The sequence below is a fragment of the Bos indicus x Bos taurus genome, chromosome 22, assembly GCF_003369695.1.
Source record: "Bos indicus x Bos taurus breed Angus x Brahman F1 hybrid chromosome 22, Bos_hybrid_MaternalHap_v2.0, whole genome shotgun sequence".
Classification (NCBI taxonomy): domain Eukaryota; kingdom Metazoa; phylum Chordata; class Mammalia; order Artiodactyla; family Bovidae; genus Bos; species Bos indicus x Bos taurus.
Window position 1 is genome coordinate 48,580,461 of NC_040097.1, and position 19,635 is coordinate 48,600,095.

Consider the following 19,635-nt stretch of genomic DNA (forward strand, 5'->3'; position numbering starts at 1 on the left):
GGTCCTTGCACTGGATGACTTCCTTGCTCTCTGGATTGACAGTATGTTCTAGGCATTGTTTGTACACTTTTTGCTCCAGATCTGGAATCAGCCATTTCTCTAGGGCGTTCTCAGAGGTGGTGTTCTAATACCGCAATCTAGAATGCTCATTGTGATTATTTTGAGACTTTTTCAGTGGACAGAGCTACTTCAAATTTAGGACTACAAAGTTTTCATTTAACTAGTACATCTGTATCTCCTCTTTTTCACACTGAGAAAGCTGGTTCTTGTGGGTACAGAAGATGATAGCCTTTAAAATTTCCATAGCTGTTCATTTTATTTATCTCACCACACACAAAGGGCAGTCTCATAATAATAGTATTAATACTATCATGATGCATATGATTACTGAAGATAGTTAATATCTGCCAGGCATCATGAAAAAAACCTGGTTAACTTCTAGGGCTGGGTTATTTATTTATTTATTTATTTATTTTTACTGTGGCAAAATGGTCATAACATCAGATTTATCATCTTATCCATTTTTAATGTACAGCTCAGTGATGTTAAATACATTCATAATGTTGGGCAACCATCATCATCATCCATCTGTATAACTCTTCATCTTATAGACTGAAACTCTACACCCATTAAGCAATAACTCCCCGTACTTCCCACCAGCCCCTGGAAGCTCCCATTCCACTTCCTGTCTTCATGATTTTGATTATTCTACGTATCTCGTGTAAGTGGAATCATGCAGTGCTTGTCTTTCTGTGAGTAGCTTACTTCATTTAGCATAATGTCCTTAAGGTTCATGGATGTTGTTGCGTATTTCAGGATTTCCTTCTTGTTTAAGGCTTTGTATACATCATGTTCTGCTCTTTCATCCATGTATTGATGGACAGTTGGGTTTCTTCCATGTTTTACTTATTGTGAATAAAGGTCCTATGAATATGGGTGTGCAAACATCTCTTTGAGACCCTGCTTCAATTCTTTTAGGTCTATATAGAAGTGGCATTGCTGTATCATGTGGTGATATGTACAGTATACAAAGTTTCTAATTTCTCTACATCCTCACGGACACTTGTTTGCTGTGTTATTGATAGTAGCCATTCTAATGGATGTGAGGTGGTATCTCATTTTGATTTTGATTTGCATTTCCCTAATGATTAGTGACACTGAACATTTTCTCATGTGCTTATTGGCCATTCATATATCTTCTTTAGAGAAATATCTATTCAAACCTTTTGCTCTTTTAAAAATCAGGTTGTTTGTCTTTTTGTTTTTATATTTTCAGAGTCCTCTATATAATATTAATCTCTTGTCAGATATATGATTTTCAAATATTTCCCCACTCTGTGTGTTGCCTTTACTTCATTGAGAGTGTCTCTGATGCTCCAAAATTTAAAGTTATGAAGTCCAATTGATCTGTTTTTTCTTTTGCCTTTTGTGTCGTATCCAAGAAATTATTACCAAATCTAATGCTTTGAAGCTTCTGTTCTGTGTTTTATTCTGAGAGTTTTATTGTTCTAGATATTACATTTATGTCTTTGATCCATTTTGAGTTAATTTTTGTATATGGTGTTAGGTAATGATTCAGCTTCATTCTTTTGTATGTTGATGTCCAGTGGCACCCCACTCCAGTACTCTTGCCTGGAAAATCCCATGGACGGAAGACCCTGGAAGGCTGCAGTCCATGAGGTCGCTAAGAGTCAGACACAACTGGGCGACTTCGCTTTGACTTTTCACTTTCATGCATTGGAGAAGGAAATGGCAACCCACTCCAGTATTCTTGCATGGAGAATCCCAGGGACGAGGGAGCCTGGTGGGCTGCCATCTATGGGGTCACACCGAGTCAGACACGACTGAAGTGACTTAGCAGCAGCAGTGTTGACTTTTCACTTTCATGCATTGGAGAAGGAAATGGCAACCCACTCCAGTATTCTTGCCTGGAGAATCCCAGGAACGGGGGAGCCTGGTGGGCTGCTGTCTATGGGGTCGCACAGAGTCGGACACGACTGAAGTGACTTAGCAGTAGCAGCAGTATCCAGTTTTCCTGGTGCCATTTGTTGGAAAGACTGTTCTAGGACTGTATTTTTTGGTCCATACTGTAGTGTAAATTTAAACCCCACACCCTCATCAAGGCAGGCTTGGATTCACAAATTACCAGTGAAGAGTATAGACTAAGACAATGTCCTGGTTGTCTTCTCTCCCCAACAGATACGTTTGGTTTTCTTCTTCACTCTTTAATGGCAGCACTTGGAGAATTCCATTACCAACACACAGCGTTCTTGGACTAACCACACTGTCTTTTCCCCATGACCCCCTTGTAGTTATTAAATCCTAAGATTCTCATTTTTGCAGAAATTAGCAAATGCCCTTAGGCCAGCCATGACTTCAGGACTAATTTACTTCTCTTTTTTCTCTCTCTTGATTTTCAGATGATGGAAATTTTCCTTACTTTTTGGGCAAGTTCAGCTATGTCTTTTAAAAGTAATTCTGTTCTATTTTATCCAGCATTTCTAGATGTTTTACCACTTCTCCCACCAAATTTCATGAAAATCCTTCTTCATTTTTCTGTTCTTTATTACTCAGTGGTGAAGACACTCAAAGCTCTCTTTTTTTTTTTTGTAAGAATGGCTCTAGACAGATGTTTTTGGAAATTTTATTAGTGATATATGCATTCATATATTTAGGAGAATTTTAATTGTCACTTTTTAGGACTTTTCATTTAGATTTTTATTACTAATTTCTATGTTTGTTTCACTGTAGTTTGATTTACACAACTTGAAGTATGTTCAGTTTTTGTAAAGCTTCTGTGGATGTTTGCAAAGAATTTGTAGTCTTATTTATATTATAAAAAGAGACATATAACTGATAAAAGTAACATTTCTCCCTTAATCCTTAATTTAAACCCTGTTTCCTTTAGGCCCTTCCTTATAGTCTCATTCTGCTTCAAACTGGAATTTTAGGAATTGTTGATAGAAATGCAATATAACTTTAAAACTATTTCTGAAAATTCAGAATTCATTTCCAAAAATCTGTTAATGATAATTAGCTCTCATCTTCTCCACATACTTAGGTGGCCAAGACGTCTTTCTGACAGAAGAACAGAAGAAATACTATAATGCAATGAAAAAATTAGGATCCAAAAAACCTCAAAGGCCCATTCCAAGGCCTCAGGTGAGAGCACTTGATTGATTCTAAATACATGGATGCATTAAGTGGTTATGAGGAACTCAGATATCTGTAGTGCCATTCTTCTTTAATTTTTAAATTTATAGACTTGACCTAAGAATTCAATGTGAACCGAGGTACACTGGTGTATGACTCAAGTTCTTAGGAAAATCAGACATTCAGATTCAATAGTAAATGCCTGGGCAACAACTTAAATTTACTTTTTCGTGAGCATCTGAGAGCTGCTTGGGCTTCCCAGGTGGCATTAGTGGTAAAGAACCCTCCTGGCAATGCAGAAAATGTAAGAGATGCGGGTTTGATCCTGGGGTCGGGAAGATCCCCTGGAGGAGGGCACGGCAACTAACTCCAGTATTCCTGCCTGGAGAATCCCATGGCCAGAGGAGCCTGGCAGGCTACAGTCCATAAGGTCGCAAAGAGTCAGACATTACTGAAGCAACTTAGCATGCATGCATGCACAAGAGCTGCTCGGTATATACTCATTACAGTGATGTGAATTTAGCAGCTTGTTCGAATGTAATCTTGGCCAATTTAAAATGTATTTATAATGTATTTTACCACCTTTCTCTGGTGTGAAATTGAGGTCATGCATACTTCACTTCCACTTCACAAGTATTTATGATAAACTTTCCATCTTAGGAGCAGACACACTTTTTATGTAAAAGGCCAGACAGTAAATATTTTAAGCTTTACAGGCCATGTGGTTTCTGCTGTTACTACTCAACTTTGATGTTGTAACACAAAAGCAATCATTATAGATAGAGAACAAATGTTCTTGGCTGTGCTCCAGTATGACTTGATTTATAAACACCAAAATTTGGATTTCATGTAATTTTCATGTGTCAAAATTTTATTCTTTTTGAGTTTTTTCCCCCAATACTCATTCTGAGTAAAACCTATCCTGAGCTCATGGGGTATACTAAAATAGGTGATGGACCAGATTTGGCCTATGGGCCATAGTTTGCTGAATCCTGCCTTACGAGCTCCTTAAAGGACTGCTCTGTGCTTACAGTCCATTGAGGAGCTGGAATCTGAGAACATTAGATTATAAAGTCATACAACAGGCACAGTTGGTAGTTCTGAGAAGTGAGTTTGGAGGCTTTCAAGACAAGGAGGGTCAGGGGCACCAAAAAGTCTGAGAAAACAGTATGGAAGAGGGGCTTGATATCTGATGCATGTAGAGGACTTGGAGATTTTCATTCAAACATGAGGTCCCAAATTATCAAAGTGAAAGTGAAAGTTGCTTAGTCATGTCCAACTCTTTGTGATCCCATGGAATTCTCCAGGCCAGAATACTGGAGTGGGTAACCTTTCCCTTCTCCAGGGGATTTTCCCAACCCAGGGATCGAACTCAGGTCTCCCACATTGCAGGCAGATTCTTTACCAGCTGAGCCACAAGGGAAGCCCAAGAATACTGGAATGGGTAGCCTATCCCTTCACCAGCCGGGCCCTCCTGACCTAGAAATCGAACTGGGGTCTCCTGCATTGCAGGTGGATTCTTTCTCAATTGAGCTATGAGGGAAGCCCTAAATTATCAAAGGTATGTTTAATTTCCTGCTATTCCCAGCAATCAGAATACAGCCTGGCATTAAGTATGTTTTCAGTGATTTGTTGAATAAAGAAGTATGTTTTAGGGCACAAAATCCATCCCCCTAGGTTTAAACATTTGTGTTGCACTAAAAATGTCTATAAATGTCAGGACAACTGTTTAGAATTTATACAATGAAAAATTTTTACAAAAAGTATAATGATAAAATTATATTTATAGAGTTTTCATCTGACAACAGTATGTGGAATTTCAATTTACCTAAGTCAAATCTAGCTTTCAAGTACCATACTCATTTTCTAGTACTAATTTCACTTTGAAGTGACTTCACAAGGACAGAAACAGTAAAGACCTAACAGAAGCAGAAGAGATTAAGAAAAAGTGGCAAGAATATATAGAAGAACTATACAAAAAAGGTCTTAATGACCCAGATAACCATGATGGTGTGGTCACTCACCTAGAGCTAGACTTCCTAGAATGTGAGGTCATGTGGGCCTTAGAAAGAATTACTACAAACAAAGCTAGTGGAGGTGATAGAATTTCAGCTGAGCTATTTCAAATCCTAAAAGATGATGCTGTTGAAGTGTTGCACTCAATATGCCAGCAAATTTGGAAAACTCATCCATGGCCACAGGACTGGAAAAGTCAGTTTCCATTCCAATCCCAAAGAACAGAAATCCCCAAGAATGTTCCAGATGTGCTTATTTCACATGCTAGCAAGGTTATGCTCAGAATCCTTCAAGCAACACTTCAGCAATTTGTGAACCAAGAACTTCTAGATGTTCAAGCTGGATTTAGAAAAGGCAGAGGAACCAGGGATCAAATTGCCAACATTCACTAGACCAAGGAGAAAGCAAGGGAATTCCAGAAAAACATCTACTTCTGCTTCACTGACTATGCTAAAGCCTTTGACAGAGATGGGATTACCAGACCACCTTACCTGTCTCCTGAGAAACCAGGTCAAGAAAGAAGCAACAGTTAGAACTGGACATGGAATGACTGACTGGTTCCAAATGGGGAAAGAAGTATTACAAGCCTGTATATGGTCACCCTGCTTATTTAACTTTGACGTGGAGGCTACAGTCCATGGGCCCACAGAGTTGGACATGACTGAGCGACTAAGCACAGCACAGAGTGAAAGTGAAATTTGCTCAGGTGTGTCCAACTCTTTGCGACCCCATGGACTATACAGTCCATGGAATTCTCCAGGCCAGAATACTGGAGTGGGTAGCCTTTCCCTTCTCCAGGAGATCTTCCCAACCCAGGGATCGAACCCTGGTCTCCTGCATTACAGGTGGATTCCTCACCAGCTGAGCCACAAGGGAAGTCCTGGAATACTGGAGGCGGTAGCCTATCCCTTCTCCAGCAGATCTTCCCGTCCCAGGAATTGAACAAGGATATCCTGCATTCTCGGCAGATTCTTTACCAACTAAGCTATCAGGGAAGCCCACAGCACAGAGTACATCATGCAAAATGTCAGGCTGGATGAATCACAAACTGGAATCAGGATTGCTGGGAGAAATATGAACAACCTCAGACATGCAGATGATACCACTCCAATGGCAGAAAGTGAAGAGGAACTAAAGAGCCTCGTGATGAGAGTGCAAGAGGAGAGTGAAAAAGCTGACTTGAAACTCAACATTGAAAAAATCATGACATCCAGTCACATCATTTCTTGGAAAATAGAAGGGGAATAAGTGGAAGCAGTGACAGATTTTATTTTCTTGGACTCTCAAATCACCATGGATAGAGACTGCAGCCATGAAATTAAAAGACATTTGCTCCTTGGAAGGAAAGCTATGACAAACCTAGACAGGGTATTAAAAAGCAGAGACATCACTTTGCCAACAAGGTCTCTATAGTCAAAGCTATGGTTTTTCCAGTAGTCATACACGGATGTGAGAGTTGGACCATAAAGAAGACTGAGTGCTGAAGAATTGGTGTTTTCAGTGTGTTGCTAGAGAAGACTCTTGAGAGTCCCTATGACTGCAAGGAGATCAAACCAGTCAATCCTAAGGAAAATCAACCCTGAATACTCATTGGAAGGACTGATGATGAAATTGAAACTCCAATACTTTGACCACCTGATGCAAAGAGCTGACTCATTGGAAATGACCCTGATCCTGGGAAATATTGAAAGCAAAAGGATAAAGGGATGGCAGACAGCAAGATGGTTGGATGGCATCAATGAGTCAATGGGCCTGAATTTACACAAACTCCAGGAGACAGTGAAGGACAGAAAGAGCCTTGCATGCTATAGTTCATGGGGTCACAAAGAGTCAGACATGAGTTAGTGACTAAACAACAGCAAGCACTTTGAAGTTCTTATTTAAACTTGAGCCAACAAGAAAGGCAAAGAGAAGTTTTATTTATATGTGCATGATATGATTCAGTACCAGTTGGTCCCAGATTTGGAGTTAACTAAAAGACATTTACTAGTTTGTTTCGTGAAGGATGTGAAGCCGGCAGTGCAGCACACAGCTGAACAGAAGTTGCAGTGACACATAATGCAGCTTCTAGGCCTCTCCACTGCCCTGGGCTTCCCAGGTGGCTCAGTGGTAAAAGGATCCACCTGCCAATGCAGGCAGAGACACAGGAGACACAGTTTCTATTCCTGGATTGGAAAGATCCCCTGGAGGAGGAAATGACAACCCGTTGCAGTATTCTTGCCTGGCTGGGAAAATCCCATGGACAGAGGAGCCTGGCAGGCTATAGTCCATGGGGTTGCAAAGAGTTGGACGTGACTGAGCACACAACACACCTACTGCACTGGACATGTTTGAAGGCAAGAGATGGACTTGAAGTGGACATGGACTGCTTTCCCACAAGGCTGCTGCCGCCTCCATTCCTAACTATCTGTTATAGCTTGTTTGTTGCATGTCACATCAGGGAGTAGGTGTGACCCCAGAGACATTCCTGCATGGCTCTCCAATCATGGCTTCACAATGGGTGATTCCAACAACCAAATGCAACTCAGTTAATTCCAAGCATTTATCTTAAACTCTATATTCCAGAGAGCAGTGCTGCATGAGGTAAACCCAAAACCGTATCCCCTGGTGTCTGAATTTGAGCTTAGACTTTGAATCAGCTGTTAGCCCTTAACTGGGCTTCCACGGTGGTACAAATGGTAAAAACTTCGCCTGCCAATGAAGGAGACGCAAGAGACATGAGTCCAGTCCCTGGGTCAAGAAGATACCCTGGAGAAGGAAATGGTACTCCACTCCAGTATTCTTGCCTGTGAAATCCTATGGGCAGAGGAGCCTGGTAGGCCCCAGTCCACAGGATCATGAAGAGTCAGACACACCTGGGCATATTATAGTCTAGACACGCTAGCCCTTAACTCCCCATAGATTTTTTTTTTTTTAATTTCTAAAATCTACATAATATCTTTTGACCTTTGGAGTAGCAACTGCATAGAGAGGGAAGTACAGCTGTTTTAACCTGAGAAGTGATGGATATTCTTTCCAGCAGAAGGACCAAGGGATCTGGAATCATTTCTACCTAAAGCATTCTCACAAGATAGCTTCATTACAGGCTTTAAAAATTATCCTGAGGTATAGAAGTCACTGTAAAATGACATAGAATGTATGTAGAATACATTAAAATACATAGAATGTATCTTAAAATAACATAGACTTTTTTTGATCCTCTACCACATTTGGTAGCTTATATTTTTAATTTTCTCTATTTTCTCAATATTAGAGTTGAACTGTAAGGCCAGTGCTTACCATGCCCTTACATTTATTCTCAGCCCTTATTCTGCTTTCTTGGAGAGCATCCTTAAAAGTATCTTTTCTCCAGGTCCTTTCTGACTTCCACCATGCATTCTCACATAGGAAATGCATTTGACTTTCAAGTTTCTTCTCCAGACTCCTTGATAAAAGGTTTAGAGCTCCTGGAGCAAAGTTTGAAAGACACCAGCTTACATGTAATATCCTTCTACTGCTGTTCCAACCCCTTTTCTTCTCATTGCCCTTGCTCTCCCAGAGTGACGGCGTTCACTCCCTTGATGTTAGTTCAGATCAGTACTGATGCCATAGGACTCCACATTTGCTTTCCAGCTCTCTGCCTGCGCTCCAGACCTGTACCTCTACCTGCCCATGTCCCTTGGATGTCCCACTGGGCACCTCAAATTCCAGTGTGCCCAGGACACATCCATCATCTCCACCCGCCAAACTCCTCATCTGCTGTTCTCCAGTTGATTGAATGCACCACCAAGCAGAAATTATAACCTCAGCCTTAACTTTCCCATAACCTACTCCATTAGGACGCTCTTGGACTCCTGCTTCTTATTCCATATTAGTTCTTAAACCTAAAAACTCATGTCTTTCTCTACTGTTACCACCACAAAACATCATCTTTTGCCCAGATTACCCTAACAGATGCCTGGGACTATAAAGATGAATTCTTAGGGGTCTGTGCATTTTCTAAAAAGAACACTATGTGCATACTTTGATTAAATGATATATAATATGAAATAATCTAATATATACATATGGTACATATATATATATTATACATAAACAACCAATGTATAGTCGAGAATGCCATACGATATCAGTGTCTGAGTTTGTGCTAAAGAACAGTTTCCACTTAAGCAAACAACAGAGTCGTGCCTTATAGAGATTAGATTAAAGGAAATAGTGGAATAGTTGAGTCACTGCACTGCACATGGTAGACAAGGCATGCAAACTTGAGTTAGAACCTGTAATAGAGCAATCGGCACACCTTTACCTGGGAGCAGGTCATCCATGTACGAAACAATATGCAAGTTCACCACCAGTACTCATGTGAAATAATCAGTTTTTCTGTTTCCAATTTTAGTAATCACTGGATCAGAATCCCATTTATCTAGCCTTATCGTCAAGTGAACAAGAATTAGAAAATTGGCTTTCAAGAATTGCTTGAATACAGAGTTTTGCTTAAGTATAAGGTCTGATTATTCTAAACTGACAAATGGAGGCTTGGAGATGTTAATTCTGTCTTGTCCAGCAAAAGTATGTGAGCAAGTATCCTCTGCATTAATATTATTAAAGTCAAAATACAGACGTAGGTGAAATATACAGACCAAAGTTCATTTTTTTATGATTAAACCCAACATGAGCTGTTTTATTTTAACAAAAACAAATCACCCACCACATCAAAGTTATATTGTTACTAAAAATGTACGTATTTATTTAGTTTCAAAATGAAATTAAAGCTATATGCCTGCACTTTAAAACCAGTTTCTAATTAAATTTAATGAAATTAAATGAAAAATATCTATTAGAAGAATTTCTTGCCCTTTAAAAGTGTACATTTTCCAAGAAACTAATTGTAAGAGAGGACAAATGCTATTGTATATGCCTTTTAATGTATGTGATTTCATTCCTACAACTCCAAGTGATTTATGATTCCTTTTTCTTTTTCCTCAGAACAAATGCCAAGGCTTTGTGTTTGACCTCGTCACACACCAGGTCTTTGACATCATTATCATCATCCTCATTCTCCTCAACATGCTTAGCATGATGGCTGAAACACATAAGCAGTCGGAGACCATGAAACATTTACTTGAGAGTCTCAACATGGCCTTTGTGGTCATCTTTGCAATTGAGTGTTTCATCAAAATCTTTGCTTTGAGGCAATACTACTTCGCCAATGGCTGGAATTTATTTGATTGTGTGATCGTGCTCCTTTCTATTGTTAGTAAGTAAAACTGGCAACCAGAGGGGCTTTAGTCTGAGAGCAAGAAGTAAACTTGTAAGTCTTATCATTTGGAATTTTCTCCAGAGTAGCCACAGAGCATAAAATTAAATTTAATGTGGTTTTTGAAAAAAAAAAAAAAAATAGATGAATAAATGCCATTCTCTTTGGGGAGTTGCTAGAAAATACAGAGTATTTCCACTCCCTTGATTATCTACACAATTGAAACAGAGTTAAGTAATTATGTGGATCATTTATTCAATGGGGATAGATGAAATTAAGATGACTTAGAAGTTTTTGTGGGGCTACCTGCTTTATCCAGGGAATTGAGTCAAAGTTCCATTTTCTTCTACAACTATAAGGCCTAAAGAGCATTTCTTGTTTTAAGGATTTGGCATTTAGTTTCCATGTTTTTCCCTAGTTCAAAATCCTTCTGGATGTCAGATCACAATTACTAGGCCCCAGTGACATTGCTGGGCCTTCCTGTACCTCCTCCTTATAGTGGGCCTCCGTGGCTCAACCTGGATGGGGCTTGCAAGAGTGTGTCATAAGGACAAACAGTGCTTTTCTTCTTTCTGTATCTCATGTTAACTTAAATTATAGTGGAAACGACATAGTGTGTCAACTGCTTGGGTTTCACTCACCAACTAGCTTCACTCTATAATTGCTATATTTTTCTTAACTGTGCACAGAAATTAACCTTAAGGTTTATAGAAGAAGACTAGGGAGAAAAAGAGGGTTATTGCCATACACCTTTTCATGAAACATGTACACACACATGCACATACATTAACTTCGAAGGTAAATTCTTCATGACTAAGCTATGAGATTTTACTCTGGGTTTTTGAAGTCTGCTTTAATTAAACTGATAATTTAACTATAATTGCGTAAAACTGCCTATGGGTTTTTCTCATCGTTCAAAGAGCATGAAGGCAGTGAAAACGGATTTCACAAGTGGAAGCTTCTGTTTTATCTCAGAAAGGATGCAATAAACAGATATGCTGGATCAAAATATTTTGGTTCTTAACATGATAGCAGCAATCCAGATGTTTCAGGGACCAAGAAAATGGTACAGTTCATAGTCTGTTCTACTTTTTAGCCATGGAAACTTATGTAGATAAAGTTCAGTAATAAATCTTTCAACATGCTTATGGTTAGTTCAGTTCAGTTCAGTAGCTCAGTTGTGTCCAACTCTTTGCAACCCCATGAACTGCAGCACACCAGGCCTCCCTGTCCATCACCAACTTCCGGAGTTCACTCAAACTCACATCCATCGAGTTGGTGATGCCATCCAGCCATCTCATCCTCTGTCATCCCCTTTTCCTCCTGCCCCCAATCTCTCTCAGCATCAGAGTCTTTTCCAATGAGTCAACTCTTCGCATGAGGTGGTCAAAGTACTAGAGTTTCAGCTTCAGCATCATTCTTCCAAAGAACACCCAGGGCTGATCTCCTTTAGAATGGACTGGTTGGATCTCCTTGCAGTCCAAGGGACTCTCAAGAGTCTTCTCCAACACCACAGTTCAAAAACATCAATTCTTCAGCGCTCAGTTTTCTTCACAGTCCAACTCTCACATCCATACATGACTACTGGAAAAACCATAGCCTTGACTAGACAGACCTTTGTTGGCAAAGTAATGTCTCTGCTTTATAATATGCTATCTAGGTTGGTCATAGCTTTCCTTCCAAGGTTAAGTAGACTGTTAATCTTTATTAGTCAGTTTCAAGCACAAGTCCTGGTGAAATTGACAGCAGCAATAAAGTTAGAAAATGAGTCTGGGGCAACCATCTGAGCACTTAAAGAGCTCTTCCTCCAACATTCAGAGAGCAGCTCATTCATTCCACTATTTGCTGAACTTTTTCCAGGCAGTGCCAGGCATCGTAGAGCTCACAGTAACTGAAGGAGGTCGCCATTACCCCTACCATACAGCCTATAGCCTACCATGGAGACTGAAGACTCTAGGACAGGGCTGCCTCAGGTCAAACTACAGGCACAGCCCCTCCCATCAGCAGAAAATTGGATTAAAGATTAACTGAGCAAGGTACAGCCCTCCCAAGCAAGGCCCAGTTTTCCCTGAAGCCAGTCCCTCCTATCAGGAAGCTTGCACAAACTCTTACCCTCATCCCTCAGAGGGCAGACAGAATGAAAACCACAATCACAGAAAACTAACCAAAATGATCACATGGATCACAGCCTTGTATAACTCAATGAAACTATGAGCCATGCTGTGTAGGGCCACCCAAGACGAATGAGTCATGGTGAGTTCTAACAAAACGTGGTCCACTGGAGAAGGGAATGGCAAATCACTTCAGCATTCTTGCCTTGAGAACCCCACGAACGGTATGAAAAGGCAGAAAGATATGACACTGAAAGATTAAACACTCACCCCACCCCTAGGTGTCCAATATGCTACTGGAGAGGAGTGGAGAAATAGCTCCAGAAGGAATGAAGAGGCTTAGCCAGAGCGGAAATGATGCCCAGTTGTGGTTGTGTCTGGTGGTGAAAGTAAAGTCTGGTGCTGTAAAGACCAATGTTGCATAGGAACCTGGAACATTAGGTCCATGAATCAAGGTAAATAGGAAGTGGTCAAACAGGAGATGGCAAGAGTCAACATTGACATTTTAGGAATCAATGAACTAAAATGGACCAGAGTGGGCAAATTTAATTCAGATGACCATTATATCTGCAACTGTGGGCAAGAATCCCTTAGACAAAATGGGGTAGCCCTCAAAGTCAACAGAAGTGTCTGAAATGCACTACTTGGGTGCATTCTCAAAAATGACAGAATAATCTCTGTTCGTTTCCAAGGCAAACTGTTCAACATGACAGTAATCCAAGTCTGTGCCCTAACCATTATGCTGAAGAGTATAAAGTTGAATGTTTCTATGAAGACCTACAAGACCTTCTAGAACTAACATCAAAAAAGATGTCCTTTTCATCACAGGGGACTGGAATGCAAAAGTAGGAAGTCAAGAGATACCTGGAGTGACAGGTAAGTTTGACCTCAGAGTAGAAAATGAAGCAGGGAAAAGACTAACAGAGTTTTTCCAAGAGAATGCTCTGGTGATAGCAAACACCCTTTTCCAACAACACAAGAGACGACTGTACACATGGACATCACCAGATGGTCAATACTGAAATTAGGTTGATTATATTCTTTGTAAGCTGAAGATGGAGAAGCTCTATATCATCAGCAAAAACAAGACTGGGAGCTAACTGTGGCTCAGATCATAAGCTCCTTATTGTAAAATTCAGACTTAAATTGAAGTAAGTAGGGAAAACTACTAGACCATTCAGGTATGACCTAAATCAAATCCCTTATGATTAAACAGTGAAAGTGACAAATAGATTCAAGGGATTAGATCTGACAGACGGAGTGCCTGAAGAACTATGGACAGAGATTTGTAATGTTGTACAGGAGGCAGTGATCAAAACCATCCCCAAGAAAAAGAAATGCAACAAGGCAAAATGGTTGTCTGAGGAAGCCTTACAAATAGTTGAGAAGAGAAGCGAAAGACAAAGGAGAAATGGAAAGATATATCCATCTGAATTCAGAGTTCCAAAGAATAGCAATGAGAGATAAGACAGCCTTCCTAAGTGATCAATGCAAAAAAATCGAGGAAAACAACAGAATGGGAAAGACTAGAGATCTCTTTAAGAAAATTAGAGATACCAAGGGAACATTTCATGCAAAGATGGGCACAATAAAGGAAAGAAATGGTATGGACCTAACAGAAGCAGAAGAGATTAAGAAGAGGTGGCAAGAATACACAGAAGAACTATACAAAAAAGAGCTTCGTGGCACAGATAGCCATGATGGTGTGATCATCATCTAGCGCCAGACATCCTGGAGTCCGAAGTCAAATAGGCCTTAGGAAGCATTACTACAAACAGGAGATGGCAAGTTTGATTACTACAAACAAAGCTAATGGGGGTGATGGAATTCTGTCTGAGCTATTTCAAATCCTAAAAGATGATGCTATGAAAGTGCTGTACTCAATGTGTCAGCAAATTTGGAAAACTCAACTGTGGCCCCAGGACTGGAAAAGGTCAGTTTTCATTCCAATCCCAAAGAAGGGCAATGTCAAAGAACATTCAAACTACCATACAATTACACTCATTTTACATGTTAGCAAGGTTATACTTAAAATCCTTCAAGCTAGGCTCCAGCAGTACATGAACTGAGAACTTCTAGGTGTAAAACTGGGTTTAGAAGTCAGAGGAATCAGAGATCAAATTGCCAACATCTGTTGAATCATAGAAAAAGCAGGTGAATTCTGGAAAAATATCTACTTCTGCTTCACTAACTACGCTAAAACCTTTGACTCTGAGGATCATAACAAATTGTAGATAACTCTACAAGAGATAGGAGTACCAGACCACCTCACCTGCCTCCTGGGAAACCTGTATGCAGGTCAAGAAGCAACAGTTAGAACCGGACATGGACTGCTTCAAAAGGAATACGTCAAGGCTGTACATTGTCACCCTGTTTATTTAACTTATATGCAGAGTACACCATGTGAAATGCTGGGCTGTGAAGCACAGCTGGAATCAAAATTGCCTTGAGAAATATCTGTAACTTCAGATATGCAAATGATACCACCTTAATGGCAGAAAGTGAACAGAAACTAAAGAGCCTCTTGAAGGTGAGAGAAGAGAGAGAAAAAGTTGACTTAAGAATTCAACATTCAGAAAATGAAGATCATGGCATCTAGTCCCATAACTTCATGCCAAATAGATGGGGGGAAAATGAAGACAACGACAGACTTTATTTTCTTGGGCTCACAAATCACTGCAGATAGTGACTGCTACCATGAAATTAAAAGATGCTTCCTCCTTGGAAGAAAAGCTATGACAAAACTACACAGCGTATTAAAAAGCAGAGACATCACTTTGCTGACAAAGGTCCTTATAGTCAAAACTATGGTTTTTCCAGTAGTCATGTATGCATTTGAGGGTTGGACCATAAAGAGGGCCGAGTGCTGAAGAATTGATGCTTTTGAACTATGGTGCTGGAGAAGACTCTAGAGAGTCTCTTGGACAGCCAGGAGATCAAACCAGTCAATTCTAAATGAAATCAACCCTGAACTTTCATTGGAAGGACTGATGCTGAAGCTGAAGCTCCAGTACTTTGGCCACCTGATTCAAATAGCTGACTCATTGGAAAAGACCCTAATGCTGGGAAAGATTGAAGGCAGGAGGAGAAGCGGGTGACATAGGATGAGATGGTTGGATGACATCACCAACTTAATGGACATGAGTTTGAGCAAACTCTGGGAGATAGTGAAGGACAGGCATGCTGCAGGAGTCACAAAGTATTGGACACAACTGAGTGACTGAACAACAACAAAATTAAGACCTACCGCATTAAGGAATCAGAAAAAGAGAAATTAATTGAACCCCAAATCACTTGCTACATGAAAGAACTGAGCTCACAGGAAAGACAAATTACTGTGAGCTTGATTACTCAAAGAAATATGCACAGAGGAAGTGGACCTTAAAGGAGGGACTTCCTCCAGTTGTTGCTGAAATGGTAAAAATTCCACATCTCAAAAAAAGTGGCTGTCCACATCTCTAATGACCTTAGAGGATCCTCAGAGGAAGAACAAGGCCCTGTGTATATGAGGCAAGCATGTTCAAGCCATTCTGTAATATCTGGATCAAAATGTGTGTTGTTTTAAATTCTTATATCACTTGCTTGCAGAGCAAGCAATGAGAAAACAGGATGTTTTAGGCCAAATATTCAGCAGACTGCAGAAACTTCTGCTTGAGATGCCACTTCTGGGATATTTACAATAACAGAGAAACTGTCTCTGATTTATTCCCATAGCTTTTTGAGTTTGGACTTCCAGAAGTCCTTGGAATGAGTGTATTGACAAGCATCACAACACTACCTTCTTTCTCTAGCTCTGTCCTTGCCTATAGCAGGCTGTGTTCAAATTCCTCTAAAGTAAGAACCTGTTTGTTTAAGAAACCTTGGGGTTAGGGGTGTACAACTTCCACTGATAGCTCACACTCAAGCCAGCCTTCAGTAGAAGAAATTTCTCTTCGCATTCTAATCTAAATGACTCCTTCAATAGTTTATATGTTTTCCATTCTATGTATATAATAAATATGGAAAACTGTTATATTTGCTACCCCATGCGTGATTTTAAATGCCCAACATAGATGATAATGTATTTCAAGTCCATTAGGTAACTTACAAAATAGTAATAAACTACATTTTATTTATTTTCTTTGAAGGGTCTTCTTAGATGTCCTGTCCCATCTAAATTCCTATCTAAATTGTATGAACCTTGAAAATTGCTCTCCAGTTTAAGGCACATATATATTTTTTCCCTGATGTGGGTAAAAAAAATTCTTAATTTTGTACATAAGCTGAAAAGTAATGGTAAAAAGTTGGTCTCACTCAGATTGAAAGCAGGAGAGACAGGCTATGTCTAAAATCAATCTGTCTGCTGGAAATTCATTGACCCTCCTCCTTGTCTTCAGGTTCCGTGGTTTCTGCCTTGAAAACCCAGGCCCAGATTCCTTTCCCTCCAACACTGTTCAGAATGGTTCGCTTGGTTCGGATTGGCCGAATCCTGAGACTTGTTCGAGCAGCACGAAGAATCAGAACTCTGCTTTTTGCTCTGATGATGTCCCTGCCCTCTCTATTTAATATTGGTCTTCTCCTCTTTCTGGTTATGTTTATTTATGCCATTTTTGGTATGAACTCTTTTCGAAAAGTGAAGGAAGAGTCTGGAATCGATGACATCTTCAACTTCCAAACTTTTACAAGCAGCATGCTCTGCCTCTTCCAGATAACCACGACAGCAGGCTGGGATGCCCTCCTCAGCCCCATGTTGAAATCAAACAAGTCCTGTGACTCCAAGACAGAGAGCTGCCACCTCTCTACCATAGCCATAATCTACTTCGTCACTTATATCATCATCTCCTCTCTCATTGTGGTCAACATGTATATTGCTGTGATTTTAGAAAACTTCAATGTAGCCACTGAAGAAAGTGAGGACCCTTTGGGTGAAGATGACTTTGAAATGTTCTACGAAGTCTGGGAAAAGTTTGACCCAGAAGCAACACAATTTATCAAATATTCTGCCCTTTCTGACTTTGCTGATGCCCTTCCTGAGCCTCTGCGTGTGGCAAAGCCAAATAAATACCAATTTTTAGTCATGGACTTGCCAATGGTGAGTGGAGAGCGTCTCCATTGCTTGGATATTCTCTTCGCTTTCACCACGAGGGTACTTGGTGAGTCCAGTGGCCTGGATAGCATGAAAGCAGCAATAGAAGAGAAGTTCATGGAGGCCAACCCTTTCAAGAAGTTATATGAACCCATAGTCACCACCACCAAAAGGAATGAAGAGGAAAGATGTGCTGCTGCTGTTATTCAAAAGGCCTTTCGAAAGTACATGCTGAAGACCAGGTGTACCTTGAAAGACAGGCCTCATTCAACCCTCCAGACACTCTCCAATGGTGACTTACCCAGCTCTGGGGTGGCCGAGGGCAAGGTCCATTATGACTGAGCCCCACACCTCCACCCATACCTCACAGCCTCCAAGCCTTGACTCTGGCCTCTGAGCTCCAAGCCATCCACAGCTCTGTGTACAAACAAGTGAACTCTTCGAACTCGCCATTCCATTTTTTTTTTTTTTTTTCCTGGCTAAAAGAAAATATTTTAGAGTTCACATCAAAGGATTCTTATAGAGATAAGGGTGCCTGACTATTACTACCAGTACAGTTTTAACAAAGAAAAAGACACTAGAAAGATCTATAGAAGACATACTAATGTGAGGATTGAAGCACAGTTCAAATTATGTCAAAAGAATAAGAAACAAAAAACACATTAAAGTTTTAAATCATGTTTCCCATGTGTTACTGAGTACTGTGTCCAATGCCTTTGTCAGATGTTTTCCCCAGTAAAAGTATGTGGCTTATCACATGTAGCTCTTTTGCATGCTAAGTGAGAATTCAAAACCTGCCAATAAATACTCATTGCAGATTTTTTTAACCAATGTTGAATATTTTGAGTTTATTTCAAACCTAAAAGCACGATCATAATTTGTGTCAGTTACTACCCTATCTTTCACTATCTGCAATATCTGTTATATATATGTGGGGAAAAAATAAATAAATAAAGCTTTCAGTTTGCATTTCATTCGGATAATACACTAAAAATTCTTTAGTTTGGTGCTTGTGTGAGTAGTGGTTTAAATGTGGTACCTAAGTTGGAATTAAAGGCAATAGCCAGTGGTGTGCTGATAAGTGCATAATAATTGCTCTTCAGGAAAAAAGAAACAAGCCATGATTTGTAGTGTTTACTGATTTCTGTGGTGAATATTCCCTTCATGACCAATTTCAAGCTACCAACATGATGTTTCTGAATGTAGAGTTGGGAAAGATGTCCACAGTCAGTTCTCGTGAGCTGCCTGGAGCTGGCTGAGCACACCATTGACTGGAACCGGTAAGACAGTCTCACTTCCAGTGAAATATCTGCAGTGGGCACCTCGGATGGAGAGTGCACCCCACTTAGCACAACAGCTGGACCCCAGGGCAGGGGAGCCATAAGACATAATGGTTAGCCAGAGACCTCAGTCATTTGATGAGCCCTACATTCAGTTCTGGCTGAATATATGCATGAAACACAGCCCAGAGAACAACCAAGTCGATCAGAAGGGCCTGGCCCCAGGAGTAGCCCAGGACCTCCCTAAAAACTGGAGATGCCCAGAGGCCAAGCAAGACATTAGCTGGACTGGGGGCAAAGAACTACAGTGTAATAATCTAGACTCAGACGGAAATCCTGCAGAAATAGCCCTGGAATCCTGTATCTCTGACAGGCCAGAGGAGGTGATGTGTCTGTCAGCAGCCTGGAGTCTGAGCCCTGAGCCTCTGCCCTGCCTCTCACTGTCCAGTGGAGGTAAGGCCAATGCTGGATGCGTGGCGTATTAAGAGGGAACTTATTTTTAATGTACACAAGATCTAACCATGACTCAATGTATTCATGTCCAGGGCCTAAATTTTTTGAGTTTTGTAGGCAGCCTTGTGCTCTGGAGCACTGGTAAAAGTAGCAACATCATTATCTAATCATTATCAATATCTAATAAACTTAGCATTTGCTGTAGGTCAGACACTGACTAAGCATTTGCCATGCATAATCTCATCTGTTCCTTACAATAAGCCAGGGTGTGTGCAGTCACTCACCAGGTGGAGCCCAGGCATCTGTGCCATACTGGGGCAG

General features: G+C 40.4%; 1 protein-coding gene across 1 annotated transcript in view; it reads left to right on the forward strand.

Moving 5' to 3' along the window:
* Positions 1-18,511, forward strand: part of SCN11A (sodium voltage-gated channel alpha subunit 11) — an 81,686-nt gene extending 63,175 nt beyond the window's left edge. Inside the window, exons 24-26 of the mRNA XM_027523460.1 lie at positions 3,062-3,162; positions 10,135-10,405; positions 16,893-18,511. Coding sequence (XP_027379261.1) covers positions 3,062-3,162; positions 10,135-10,405; positions 16,893-17,923 — 1,403 coding nt within the window. The 3' untranslated portion in view covers positions 17,924-18,511. The remainder of the gene's footprint in view (positions 1-3,061; positions 3,163-10,134; positions 10,406-16,892) is intronic.
* Positions 18,512-19,635: the final 1,124 nt, after the last annotated feature.